This window comes from Eschrichtius robustus, chromosome 10, assembly GCF_028021215.1.
Source record: "Eschrichtius robustus isolate mEscRob2 chromosome 10, mEscRob2.pri, whole genome shotgun sequence".
Classification (NCBI taxonomy): domain Eukaryota; kingdom Metazoa; phylum Chordata; class Mammalia; order Artiodactyla; family Eschrichtiidae; genus Eschrichtius; species Eschrichtius robustus.
The window spans coordinates 33150368-33164444 of record NC_090833.1 but is presented as its reverse complement, the minus strand read 5'-3'; the positions used below and the strand labels follow the sequence as shown (position 1 = coordinate 33164444).

Sequence of the window (14077 nt, the reverse complement as noted above, 5' to 3'; positions counted from 1 at the left end):
TTCCCAGGCTGGGACAGGAAATTCTGCTTATGAAGTTCCACTGGCCACATTATAGCATTTCAGCATGTTCAAATTTCACTAATCTGAGAAAAACAGCCCTCTCAGGCCCCTACACCTGTTTGGAGCTCTCTGTCCATGTTAGTTGCTCCTTACACCTGAGCAGGCTATGCTTAACAAAGCATTTTCACATGCAGAACCACATTTGACCTTCACTGCAACTAAGCTGAAGGAGGTCATTTCACCCCATTTTGCAGGTGAGAAAACTGAGACCCAGAGGGAAAATTGCACAAACCTATCTTTCCTGACAATTATTCAGGGGAAAGAAAAGAAGGCTAATATCATTGACGATAATTGCAGCAACAACAACCACTGTGCTATATTGAATGTATGCTTTGCTAGGCCCTCTGCCTAGTATTTTACATCTGTTATCTCAAGTCATTCTCGAAAGTCTCTCCTGAAGTAGGTGGCATTATTCCTGTGTTATGGATGTAGACACCAAGGCTCAGAGAGCTGAAGCGTCTTGTGCAAAGTTGCACAGCTTTTAAATGCTGAACTGGGATTTGAAGCCAGACCTGGCTGAATCTTTCTCCCTAATAGTGTGCTGCTTGGAGATCCTTCTCTAGTTTGGAACATATGTCAGGCTGGCCAAAATGAGAGCAGTGGCAGTCCAGTTCCCTCCCAGATCTGCTCAGAAGATGCAGCCCTTGAGAGACTGTCTCTCGCTGGGGGCAAAGCTCCTTCCTGAGAGGCAGGTGCTGAGTGTTGGTGCTCAGAGCAGTGGGGATCGGCAGCGGGGCAATGGGAATAGGGAGGCAGACGGGCCCAAGGTCACCGAGGGCCGGGACAGTCAAGGTGTGCTCCCTGGAGTGGGGCAGCCTTGGGTTGAAGTGACATTCCTGGAGAGCAGAGGAGCAGAGGGAGACTCAACTCCTAGCCTCAGACCTTTAAGGTTCATATCTTAAAATCGCCAGTTCTAGGACCTGATAGCTGTGTGCCCTCGGGCAAGTTATTTAACTTCTCTGTGCCGCTGTTCCCTCATCTGTCGACTGGGAACAGTAAGAGCGGGGTGGTTGTGGAGAGCTACGGGGCTGTGGATCAGGATCACCTGGGGGGCTGGTGCCCAGGCCATGCCTGGACAAACTGAATCAACATCTCTGGCGGTGGGCCCCTGGCATAAATATTTTTTAAAGATCTCCCCGGTAATTCTGTGTAGCCAGGGTTGAGAACCACTTCTTGGCAGGTAAAGTACATGGCGCGCAGGACATAATAAGGGCTCACTACACACGAGCTATTGTTACACTTTCCTCATACATTCATGAAATTAACATTCATTGGGCACCTACCTGTGCCAGGCTCTGCCAGGTACCCATATCACTTGCGGTTCATACTTCTTGCTCAGCCATTTCTAGCATTGCTTCCAAGAGAATGAGTTAATTGGGTTCGATGCTGTGTGAAGACATGACCCAAATCTAATATCCTGAGAAGAAGGTTTTACTGATAAGGGCAGAATCCAGAAAATGTGCCCACATCAGAGAAACTGAAACCCTGTGTGTAGGAAGTGCAGCTGAAGATCTTCAGACCTTTAAAGAGGAAGCTAGAGAAGAAAGAGTGGGCTGCAGACTCTCTGTGGGTCCCCAGGCAAACATCTGCCCCTGCAGTGCCCGCACTTCAACATCTATAACGTGGAAGGGTTTCTAATGGGTGGCTTTGTGTTGGGGGGTTAGTTTTTAGCTGCAGAATCCTTTTCAAATGAGGCTGTAATTGGAACCCAAAATATCAAGCAAATTCAGTCTGAGTTGCTTTGGTGTGAGTGTATGGATCAGGGTAGATGAGTGTGGGTGTGTGAATGTGTGAGAGAGTCTCCATGAATGATTTGTGTGTGGATGTGTGTGTGAGTGTGTGAGGGTGTCAGGGTGTGTTAGTATGGGATGAGAGTGGGTGAAGGTGTGTGTATGGATATGTGTGCATATACGTGTGAGTGTGTGAATGTGTGTGTATGGATATCTGTATCAGGGTGTGTGTGAGTGTTCGTGGGAGTGTTGTGAATAGGTGAGAGTGTGTGTATGAGTGTGGTTTTACGAGCGTGAATCTGGATGTGTGTGTGTGTATGTGTGACTGTATCTGCGTGTGTTAGGGAGCTGAGGGGCAGGCCTCCTTTAGCCTCCCCTCTCCTGCTGGTGGCCTCCTCCATGCCCCTACCTGCCCTCCTGCCATCCCTGGCCCCGGGGAACAGTTGGGAACCGTCTGGTCATCTACCCTGACCCTGCTGCCCTGCCAGCATTGGTTCTGTGTCCCCTTGCAGTGTGGAGCCCGGCACATTCAGGAGCTCCTGAAATTGCCCACTTCCAGCAGGTTGCCACCTGTTCAGTTCCTCTCTGGTGCCCCTCACGTGCCCGGGGCAGGCCCCTTTTCCTCCAGGCCCGCTTCAGTGAGTTTGTGAGTTTTCCTTGCAGAGCCCCGGGCTGAGCCCTCCGGAGCTGCTGCTGGGAGTGGTGACTCACCGCAGTTGATGTCATCCTCAGGAGTCAAGGCCTCCATCACACTCAAAGAGTCTTTGTTCCCCAAATGGAAAAGGAAGGGCCATAAACTGAGAGGAGTTACTACAGAACCCTTCCCAGATGCCCGTGGCCCTCATGCCTGCCCACACCTGCTAGCCTTTACTGTACCACCTGGTGCACGGGGTCCCTGCAGTGGCTCTGAACCCAGGTTTGGGGAAGGCAGTGAGGAAGGGGTCTGAAGGCCCTCACAGCAGCAGCACAGCAAGACCCACTGCTTGCTTCCTGGGGCTTGCGTATGGCTCTTGCACTGGAGCCAATTCTGCCTAGCCGGTGTGTGTGTGTGTGTGTGTGTAGGCGGGTGTTGCAGGCCCCAGTCACAGAATGAGAGAGTCATACCACTCTCTCCAGGCTCAGCTCCTCAGTTCCCTAGTCTCTGGGCCTACTTATCTGATTCTGTTATTAATTCTGTAAAGGCTAACAGTTGGAGGGTGACTGTGAAGGGAACCGCAGAGACCATGAAGGTACCCGGCCCAGAGTCGGCCTAGTCTCTGGGTCCTGAGTGCTCCTGGCCCATCGTGTTGTCCATTCTCATGGTGACTCTGGGAGCCAGCTTTTATTGCTGCCCCGCTGTACAGATTAGTTTACAGCTCAGAGAAGCGAACTGGCTTGCCCAAGGTCACACCCCAGTTAGTGGTAGGCCCAGGGCTCAAGCCCAGATCGTTCTGCTACCAAACCCCAGGAGGTTAACCCTTACCTGTGGCTGCCAACCAGGAGAGGGCATCAGCCTCACCCAGGCCAGACTCTGGAAGACTCTGATTCCATAGGGCCAGGCAGGAGGGGCAGACCTCTGTCTTTTTAAAAGCTCCCTGGGTGACTCTGACGTGCGGCTAGGACGGCAACCTTCATACCACATTATACTACCTAGTCAGATTTGAATCCTGACTGCAATTGCTTATTATCTTCATGGCCTTGGGGCAGTAATTAACTTTTCCAAGCCTCAGTTTTCTATCTTGTAAAATGGGGATAATAATATTATCTACTTCATAAAGAATCAAGGGTGAAGATGAAATGATTGGTGGAAAGCTCTTCAAATAGTGCCTCTCACGCAGCAAGCCCACAGTAAATCTTAGCCACAGATGTTATTGTTTCTTGTCATCCATTCATAGGTCACCCTTGCCAGACTCCGTGCTGGTGCCAGGGACCGCGAGATGAGTCTGCATGATCCATGCCCAGGAGCCCATGTCTAGGCATATCAGGGAAGGAAGGGCACTAACCACCAGAATGCAGAGATGAGGGTGTAGCGGTGGAGGGATGGACGGGGACTGTGGAAACACAGAGGGAGAGCTGAGGGGGAAGCCCAGGAGGCAGTGGGCTGTAATAGGTTGGCTTCCGCACTGGGGCTTCAGGTGAGTTACTTCCCCTCTCTGGGGCTTGATTCCCTCTGCCAAATGAGAGAATAAGCCCCACCTTGCCTCCCTCCCCCCTGGCGAGGGAACAGGTGAGAGGATGCTTCGAAACCAGAGAGGGTGCTGGTGGGTGCAGACTTCTTCCTGCTGGGGCACCCAGCTGGGCCCAGCTCCTTCCAGCTGCTAGGCAGGGCAACCAAGCTGCAGGGCCCACACCTTGCCAGGACTCTGACCACCTCCAGGCCCCTTCAAAACCATCGTTTTCTCACTTGAGGTCAGAGGCCTGAAAGAAAGAGAGAGAGAGGAGAGCTCATACAGTAACTTCATTGAGCAGGAAAATTCCTGCGCTATATATGAAAACCGGAAAAGGGAAAGAGGCGTTCTAAGTTTACATGTAGAAAAATGCTCTTCTGTAACTCAGAAAAATGAGGTCTTTGATTGTTGGCAAGCCCAGGTCTTCCTTCTAAGTTGATGCAGGATTTTTTCCCTGGCAGGCAAACAGTTCTTTTTTCTAAGAAATGCATTGGGTGGTAGGTTTTTCTAAGAACCTCTTGCATCTTTGCTGGGTGTGGATGGAGCCCCTGCAGCAGGAATTCTGCTTCGTTCATTTTCCTCGGGAAGGGAGTCAGGTAGAGCTGGGCGCCTCCGGGGGCTCCAGGCTGGTTGCGGTGATGTTTCCTCACAGGCAGAGCTATGACATTTTCCTGGGCACAGTGCTCCCCACCTCTGGCCAGGCCACACTGTCCAAAGACGAGGACGTCTGTAGGGGGAGAGCTGGATTTGTGCTGGTCCCCATTGGAGTCATTCCTTCCAGGCCTGAAGGCTGTGGGCTGAAGGAACCGGCAGTTAAGGGTGGTTAGAGAAACTGGAAAACAGATGGGAGATGAGGATGCAAAACTGAAGACCTTCAGACCTGGCAAGGGCCTTTGGAAACCATCTGATGCAGGCCTCTCATTTCATAGACGAGGAAACTGAGGCTCAGAGAGAAGGGACTGCTCGAGATCATACACTGCATTGGTGGCAGAATCTGCCTCCCAGGCCGGGCCCTGTCCACCATTCCATGCAGTGTCTGAGAGGCCACGGTGTGGAAGTCCAGAGGGCAGAGTTAGGCCCAGCCAGGCAGGTGGGAGCTACGGGAGGACATGCCTTAGCATACTGGGAGAAAGAAGACTTAGAATTGCCCAGCAGTGGCCAGAGTTGTCCTGGGGGCGTTGAGCTCCTGGACAGTGTAGATGTGCAAGCAGAAACCAGATAGACTTTGGCGTGGAGGGATGCGGCAGAGGAAACTCCTTCTCCAAAGGGTGAGCTGCAGTCTTTCTGCATAGAGTCTGTGGCTTGGTGAACTCCCAGCAGGCAGCAAAGGAGGCACTGGGGACCTCCTCTCTCCCAAGGGGTGAGTGCAGGGAAATCCAGGGGAGAGGGGCCCTGCTGGGGTCCCAAGGGCAGTCACCCCCACTTTACCTATACACACTTAGCCTGCTGGCTCCATCAAGGTTGGATCACCTGGACCCCCTGAGCCCTGCCCCCAGTGGGAGCAGGGAGAGTCAGTGAGTCCCCGTTTAAGCTGACTGAAGTGTTCTGTAGTCTTCACAGCTGCAAGTGGAAATGGGATGTGGGGAAGGGACACCTTTTGCTTTCCCAGGCAGCCGGTGTAGGAAAGGGGCAGAGGATGGGAGGGAGGCACCAGGGTTCTAGGCCTGGCTTGTTCACAGCTCCCCACTGACCTCAGCCCTGCTCTCTTGGGTCACTTCCAGACTGACTGTGATTCTGGCACAGGCGGTGTCCCTCACAGCTGCAGCCCAGGAAGCCTTCCTTGGGTTTCATGGGTGCAGTTCTCCGTGTGGCCGCCAGGGGCCGCTGCTGTGCACGTTCCTGGAGTGTCCTCAGCCACCCTGTCTGGCTTCTCTGCAACCCTCTTTGACCTAGAGCCAGAGGAATGCTCCTTAGTCCCTTGGGGCTTTAAATGCTAACAAGCTCGAGCACTGGGCTCAGGTCCCAGATAATCATCTGTGAGATGGAGCTTTGCAAAGCCAGCCAGATACAGTTCCCTGAGGAGGCAAAGCTCCAGAGCCCAGGCTAGCCCCAGGCACTGCCTCAGGACCCCACAGATGGAAGGGCTGAACCAGCCCATTACATAGAAGGAGAAACTGAGACCTGCCTAGGGAGGAGAGATGTCAGCTGTCCTGGAGAGGAGGAGAGGGAAGGGTTCCAGTTCTTCACTTCCTCTGGCCAGGTCACTGTCATCTCTGTGGAAGGAAAACCTGAACCCTGCCCTGTTTGTTTCTTCAGCACTAGGATTCTGCCCTGGTTTCCATGGAAACTGGCTTTGGACCCCTGGGAGGAAAGTTGCACCATGTGGTGACTGTTCAGATTTTCCTCTGCCCAGTCCGCCTCTAAAGCCGTCTGATTCCTCTTCCCTGTGCCCTCGGGATGGGCTGCACCAAAGTTGTGCTCAGGAGCCCAAACCAAAGACTTGAGGAGAGTGAGGCCCAGTGGCATCTCTCTGTTCCCTTTCCTCAGGCCACAACGCCAAGTGCCTACTCTCTGCCAAGCCCTGATGTGGGTATTTGAAGGAGGGAGTCATGCCTATGGCTCTGTGTATAGGGTGGGAGTGGAGCTCCAGTGTCTTGGGGTGCAGCTGAGTGAGCTTAGAAAGATTTGGCTGTGAGAACATAGGGGAGGATGTTCCAATAGAAGGAACAGCATGAGCAAAGACAGGAACAGGAAAAGGGGGAGAATGAAGAGGTGAAGCAAAAGGTGTCTTGAGTGGAATTTCAACTTGATCCTGAGGGCGCTGGGGAGCCATTGAAGGCTCTGGATCTTGTGAGTAGCATGAGCGGATGACTGCTAACTGAGACACCTAGATCATGAGCTTCTTGAGAGCCTACATTCTAGGTTCAGCTCCATATCCCCAGCTGCACACAAGGTGTGAGGTAGGGGCTTTATGAATGTTATCAAAGTCATGAATTGGAAAAGTGGGTTGAAGAACTTCCATTGGAAATGAAGCTATCCCTACGCATTAATGAAGTGAGAGATTAAGACTGAGGTCAGATGTCCTATGAGATAAGTAGTTATCTGTGGCGAAGAGTGGCCACCTCCCACAAAGGGCCCCAAGGTTCCTGAGGCCAGAGAATTCTGCAGTCAGTCCCCCATTAGCACTGCCCCCTCCAGTCTTGCCCCTCAAGGATGGCGAGATGTCTTCCCACCAGCTGTGATCTCCACCCCTAGCTTCCCACCCAGCACAGAGCCATCCTAGGACAAGCCTATGGACCAAGTTGCTGGGCCTGTTTATCTTGGCTCCCTGGCTTCTCTCCCCTCCCTGGTGGCCGCCTGAGCAGGTGGCCTTCCTGCTGGAGGCCAAGGAGAAATGAGCTAGCAGGCCCAGGCACAGCCCTGAGCATGGGTCACTCCAGGCCAGGGGTCACTCCCTGCCACGCCACGCTGTGGGACCGCGTGTGTGGAGGGAGGGGTGGCTGCTGAGAGCACGGCTGGGCTGACTTGGACTTCCTCTAGATTGTGGCTTGGCTCCCCCTGTGGCCGACCCAGTGCAAGCAAGGCCTGTTGCCTGATGCCTGCACTCTGGTCCTCTCTCATGGCTGAGGTCTGGGCAGCAGGGGGCGGGTAGGATTAGGAAATGATCTCTTTGCAGACTTTGGTTTTTGCTAACCTTATACCTTTGAATCAAACAGAAGACCCATTTCTACCATTTGTTGAGCACTTGCACTTTTCCTCCATCATCTCATTTGGTCCCCATGTGTGAGATGGGTGGGATGTCCCCTCGTCACCAGTAAGTTATCTGCCCAAAAGCTGCCCACTTTGTAAGTGGCAAAGGCTGGATCTGAATCCAACACCAAGGTAGTTCTCCTCTTCAGGCTGCCTCTTTTTCCCACCATCCAGCTGGCCAACCAGTGGTCTGTGCCTGGCAGGGCTGGGGCAGCTTAGAGGTCGTGGGAGGGACCACGTGTCCACGACCAGGACACCAGTTCTGGGTCACCTGTCATTCCAAGTCACCCCTAAGGCAGAATCACACCTCCCCTCTGTCTATCCTTGCTTCACTGCTCCATCTACTGCTTTCTGGCTGTGCCTCCTGGTCCTGGAACTCTCTCCTTGACCATCCATTTCCCTATCTATAAAATAAGGAGATTGGATAGATTGGTGATTTTTTTTTTTTTTTCCAAACCAGAATCCTCCTGGAATTAAGAATTCCCAGAATGGCCGCATGGAAGCCTGGGCTTTACTGGCCATGGCAGCACTGGGCTGGTTTAAGCAGGCTTCTGGGTGGGAACCTCTCAGCCCCTGTCCTTGGGTACCCTGAACCCCCAGCTGTCCCTTGAACCCTCAGGACACCACTTAGAAACAAGCCACTGGATGAGAGGCCCAGGTCATTCACTACTCGTGGAACCACACATTCTACAAACCTGGAGTATCCCACCAGAGAGGGACTTCTCCTCCTGTTCTCAGTAGGAGAGAGAGAGGAGCTAGAGGAAAAGCTTTCATTGGATTAAGTGGAGAAGAAAGCGAAGCTATCAGCAGGGTACTCATGGTTTTGTTTTGTTTTTATCTTTAAACTGTGGAGGGGAGAAAAGAAATCTCAGTGGGTTGCTTGCTTTTCTTTCTATTTCTTTTCACTTTTTCTTCTTTCTATAGAGATGGGCTGTATTTGAGTGAGGAGAAACATGAAGAAAAGGTTTTATATTTTCTAAAAGGGTATGTAGGGTGTTAACATCTTTAAAAATATGTAAATGTCTTTATTTTTCACATCATGTACTTGGGGTAAAATTCAAAAAGTAGAAATCAGTATCCAGTGAAAAGAAAGTCTCCTGTCGTCTCTCAGCCACCAGCACCCTTCCTTGGAGACAATCTCTGGTCCCAGTTTCTGGTGTATCTTTCTAGATGTATTTAATATATATTTTAAAATATATTTTATATATTTATGTATTAATATATGTATTTCCAACTGATAGCAATTCTGTTCTGCACCTTGTTTTTCTTATATGTTTGTTTCTAGTTAATACATCTTGTTTCATATTAAAACCTAAGGAACCATACCTTTTTAAAGGATGCATTGTATTTCGTTGTATGGATATATCAAAAGTTACTTTTTATTTTTTTTAGAAATATATTTATTTATTTATTTATTCTTGGCTGCGTTGGGTCTTCGTTGCTGCACACGGGCTTTCTCTAGTTGCGGCGAGCGGGGGCTACTCTTTGTTGCGGTGCGCGGGCTTCTCATTGCGGTGGCTTCTCTTGTTGCGGAGCATGGGCTCTAGGCGCGTGGGCTTCAGTAGTTGTGGCTCGCGGGCTTCAGTAGTTGTGGCTCGCAGGCTCTAGAGCGCAGGCTCTAGAGCGCAGGCTCAGTAGTTGTGGCACATGGGCTTAGTTGCTCCATGGCATGTGGGATCTTACCGGACCAGGGCTCGAACCCGTGTCTCCTGAATTGGCAGGTGGATCCTTAACCACCGCGCCACCAGGGAAGTCCCAAAAGTTATTATTTATTTAACCATTCCCCAAGAATTCCAAGACAGAATGGTTTAGATACATTTAGATACATTTTAAACAATACTGCAATGGATATTCTTGTAAGTGCTTTATATGTCACATTTGTAACTGTATCTGTTCTAAAAATAGACGTATAACTGCTGGGTCAAAGAGTACATATGCACTTTTACTTTTGATAAATATCATCAAAGTGCCCCTCCCACAGATGTTGTGCCAGTTTACAGTCCCACCAGCAGTGCATGCGATGGCCTGTTTCCTCAGACTCTTGCTAAACAGAATATTATCCAACATTCTGATCTTTGCCAATCTGATAGGGAAAATGGTATCTCTTCATGATCTTACCTTGTATCTCTCTTGTTCTGAATGAGGTTGAGTATCTTTTCATATGTTTAAGAGCCATTTTTTTTTCTTTTACTGTGGAAAGAATTTCCTGTTCTTTGCCCATTTTTCTATTGGATTTTTGGCCTCCTGCTTATTCGTTTGTTTTGTGTATTAGCGTAAATCATCTGTTGTCTGTGATATATGTGGCAAATATTTTTGTCCAGGTTGGGATTTTATTTGACACTGTGGGGATTTATTTTTGCTATGCAGAACTTTAAAATTTTATGTGTTGTTAAATTTAACGAAATTTATAAATCTTTTTATTTTTGCCTTCTGGGGTTTGTCATACTTTAGTTTCTGTTTTAATGCAAGTTGCAAACTGGACAGAAAAAGCATTGGATTGAGAATCAGATCTGCTTTTAGCCGCCAAATCCCTTCCCTCCTTTAACCTCAGTTTTGTTTTCTTTCTGTAAACTGAAGGGGTTGGACTTCATTCATTTATTTGTTCATCTTTTCATGCGTTCATTCATCAGCACTGAGCTGGATACTGGGAACACAGAGATAAATGGTGTGGTCCATGTTCTTGTGGTACAATGGGGAGAGAGACAAATGACCCAACAGGGACCTGCAGTGTGCTGGGAGTGGAAGTGGAAGACCTCAGTGTATATTGAGGGGGCATCTGATGCAGGCCTGGAAGGAGGTGTAGGTCAGGAGGTGAAACAAGGGATTTCATGGGAGGAAGTCTTGGAGAATGAGGAGTTAGTTATTCTGGTAAAAATAACTGGTGGGGCGAGGTGGGGTGGTGGCAGAGGGAAGAGCATTTGACAAGGAGGGCAGAGGACCTGTGATGGCCTGGGGCCCTGGAGGGAGGGCGTCAGGCATGCTGGGGAGTCGGAGTGCAGCTGGGTCTAGACCACGAAGGCCTCTCCAGCCAGGCGCCCAGGCTGCCGTGGACCCTGAGGGCACAGATGGCCAGAGAAGCCTTCTCATCAGGGCCTCAACATGATCAGATTTGCCCTTTTGTTGAGGATGGGACAATCGTTTTCATTAGAGTTTTGTGAAATATTTTCCATGGCATTTTTTATAAAGAATACTACAAGGAATACTTTTGAATATCACCTAGTTTAAGAAATAAACATCATCACTGTAGTTGAGAAGCCCCATGGACCACTCCCCAAATCTCATCTCTCTACCTCCCCGAAATGTTGGCAAGAACATGCTTCTGGTGGACATGTAAAATGGCACAGTTGCATCTTGATGATAATTAAGATAATAATTGCATCCAAAAAGAAATGATAATTACGGGATGTAATGTAGGTGTTAGCTAATGCTGGGGAAGTAATCATATTGCAATACATAATATAAGTGTATCAGATCAACACTTTGTTCACCTTAAACTTACACAATATTACATGTCAGTTATATCTCATTTTTTTAAAAATGGCACAGTTGCTTAAGAGAACAATTTAGCCACACTCAGTGAAGTTGCAGATGCATATATCCATATCATCCAATAATTCTACCCTAAGTGGTGGAATTACCTGCACAGGTAAGCACAAGGAGATGTGTATAAGAAGGTCCATAGCAGTAGTGGTTGCAATAGTGATGGAAACCTCATTTTCCATCAGCAGAAATGTGAACTAATCCATAGTGGCTTATGTATACCTAGAGTACTGCTGTGAAACTATGAGACCTGGAACCACATGTCTCAACAGGGATAAATCTCAAAAATACAGCGTTGAGTGGAAAAAAAGAAGTTCCAGAATACATGCAGCATGCCAACATTTATATGAGGTTAGGAGACAGGCACAGCAGTGCTGCATTCTGTTAGAGACATATAGTCATGTAGTAAACACACAAAGGCATGCATGGGGATAACAAACACCAGACCCCCAGAGTGGCTGCCTCTGGGGCATAGGCAGGGAGAAGAGGATCAGAGAGTTCATGAGAGCTTCCGCTGAGTTGATATTTTCTTTCTTAAGTGGAGTGGTGGGCCCATGCCTGTTCCTTATGTTATTCTTGTTCTAAAAATGTTAATAATATATTTTATTTAGCCCAGAATTTCCCCAAATTATCATCTCAACAAGAAATCAATCTAAACATGTTAAACAAAATGAATATCTCACATTCCTTTTTTCAAACATTTCTTTTTCAAAATCCAGTTTGTATCTGTTGTCCCGCCTGCAGAGCTCCTGCCCACCTCTCTCTGGGACCTGCCTTCCTATCTCATCACCTCAGGTGCACAGGGGTGCACGTCACTGCAAGCCAGCCTGCACCCTTCTCCCAGGGGACGGTGGTTGGGTGGACCAAGGCTCATGCACCTGGGGTCCTTTCCAGGCCACCACAATGGAGGCCTATTATTTCTCCCCCCAAGGGGTAGTGGTTAAGAGCACACCTCTTTAGTGGGATGCTCTCCTGAGGGGCTTACCTTGGGCAAATTTCTTACCTTCTCTAAGTTTTCTCTGGGGTAGAATGGGGATAATAGTACCTACCCTCATGGAGTTGTTGTGAGGAGTAAGTGAGCTAGCTAATGTATGTGAAGAGATTAGAGCCTGGTAAGAGTGAGAGCCCGGGGAATGTGGGTGATGCTGATCATGATGACGACAGTGACAAAGGGCGATGACGATGATGCGTATTTCAGTTGTCCTAAGGTCAGGGAACACTTCGTTTTGTCCCTGCTTTTTTCCCCACACCCTGAGGCACTTAAACAGTAGACCTCATTCAAAATAAAACAAAACAAAATAAACCTGTCCACTTTTTTTTTTTTTTTTAAATAAATTTATTTATTTATTTATTTGGCTGCGTTGGGTCTTCGTTGCTGTGCACGGGCTTTTCTCTAGTTGTGGCGAGTGTCATTGTGGTGTGTGGGCTTCTCATTGCGGTGGCTTCTCTTGTTGCAGAGCACGGGCTCTAGGCACGCGGGCTCAGTAGTTGTGGTTTGTGGGCTTAGTTGTTCCGCGGCATGTGGGATCTTCCCGAACCAGGGCTCGAACCTGTGTCCCCTGCATTGGCAGGCGGATTCTTAATGACTGTGCCACCAGGGAAGTCCCAAACCTATCCTCTTTTAAAGAAAGAAATGGGGAGAAAAATCCTTAAGTTGATGGGGGAACACTGTAGGGATATTCTAGGAATATTTTTAAATGTTTTCCAAACTGCTCATCATGACTTGTTCGTGGGTAACGATATCAATTCAGTAGGTTGTTTCCAGCATGTTTTTAATAAAAGAGAAAAAGAATTGTTAAACAGAAAGGAAAATATCATAGTGCCTGGTAAGTATTAAAACTAAATAATGTTTTATGAAACATCTGTTTCACTGTTACAGATATATATTTGTCTAAACGTGCATATTGGGTGGCCATGTAAATGCATTTCTTATTGTCAGTCGTTGTCAAAAAAGTTTGAAAAGCAATAATTAAGACACAACAGTGGGGTTCCTGAAGGGTCCCATTTCATTCCTGAATTTATTTCTTCCTCATTTCCAAGCGTAGCAGAATATATATGTGAAGCATGGCCTCCTCTCTCCCTCCCTGCAGAATTGGCTTCCCAGGGCCACCTGGACCTCACAGAGCTCATCGGCGTCCCGCTGCCCTCGTCCGTGTCCTTTGTCACTGGCTATGGTGGCTTCCCGGCTTACAGCTTCGGGCCTGGTGCCAACGTCGGCCGCCCGGCCAGGACCCTCATCCCACCCACCTTCTTCAGGGACTTTGCCATCAGCGTGATGGCGAAGCCCAGCAGTGCCCGAGGCGGCGTGCTCTTTGCTATCACAGATGCCTTCCAGAAGGTCATCTACCTGGGCCTGCGGCTCTCAGGAGTGGAGGACGGCAGCCAGCGGGTCATCCTCTACTATACGGAGCCCGGCTCCAAGGTGTCCCGTGAAGCGGCCGCCTTCCCGGTGCCCGTGATGACCCACAGGTGGAACCGCTTTGCCATGGTTGTCCAGGGCGAGGAAGTGACCCTCCTTGTGGACTGCGAGGAGCACAGCCACGTCCCCTTCCCGAGGTCCTCCCGGGCCTTGGCCTTCGAGCCCAGCGCGGGAATCTTCGTCGGCAACGCAGGAGCCATGGGGCTGGAGAGATTCACTGTGAGTCCAAGTCCTGCAGATCAGGGGGGCCGCTGGACACCGTGCGACAAACGCAAGCAGCTATTCTTGTTATTATTTTATTCTTATGTCCTCAAAGAGGCATGTATGCTGGTGGGAAGAAAGCTAGGCCCAGAACACAAAACCTAGATGCCAGCGCTGAGTTTTCAGTGTAGCTTGAGGATTTTAGACAGTATCTGGATTCTCTGACCTGCTCTGTGTTTTCTTATCTACAAGTAGGGATAAGAAAACCTAGGCCACAGGGTTGTGGAGTC

The 14077-nt window shown here is 49.3% G+C and overlaps 1 protein-coding gene across 4 annotated transcripts in view; it reads left to right on the top strand.

Annotated features, from left to right (window-relative positions):
- Positions 1-14077, top strand: part of COL15A1 (collagen type XV alpha 1 chain) — a 99270-nt gene that overhangs the window by 20579 nt on the left and 64614 nt on the right. For all 4 annotated transcript variants that reach the window (XM_068551913.1, XM_068551912.1, XM_068551915.1 and 1 more), the window contains one exon: positions 13258-13805. In XM_068551913.1, coding sequence (XP_068408014.1) covers positions 13258-13805 — 548 coding nt within the window. The remainder of the gene's footprint in view (positions 1-13257; positions 13806-14077) is intronic.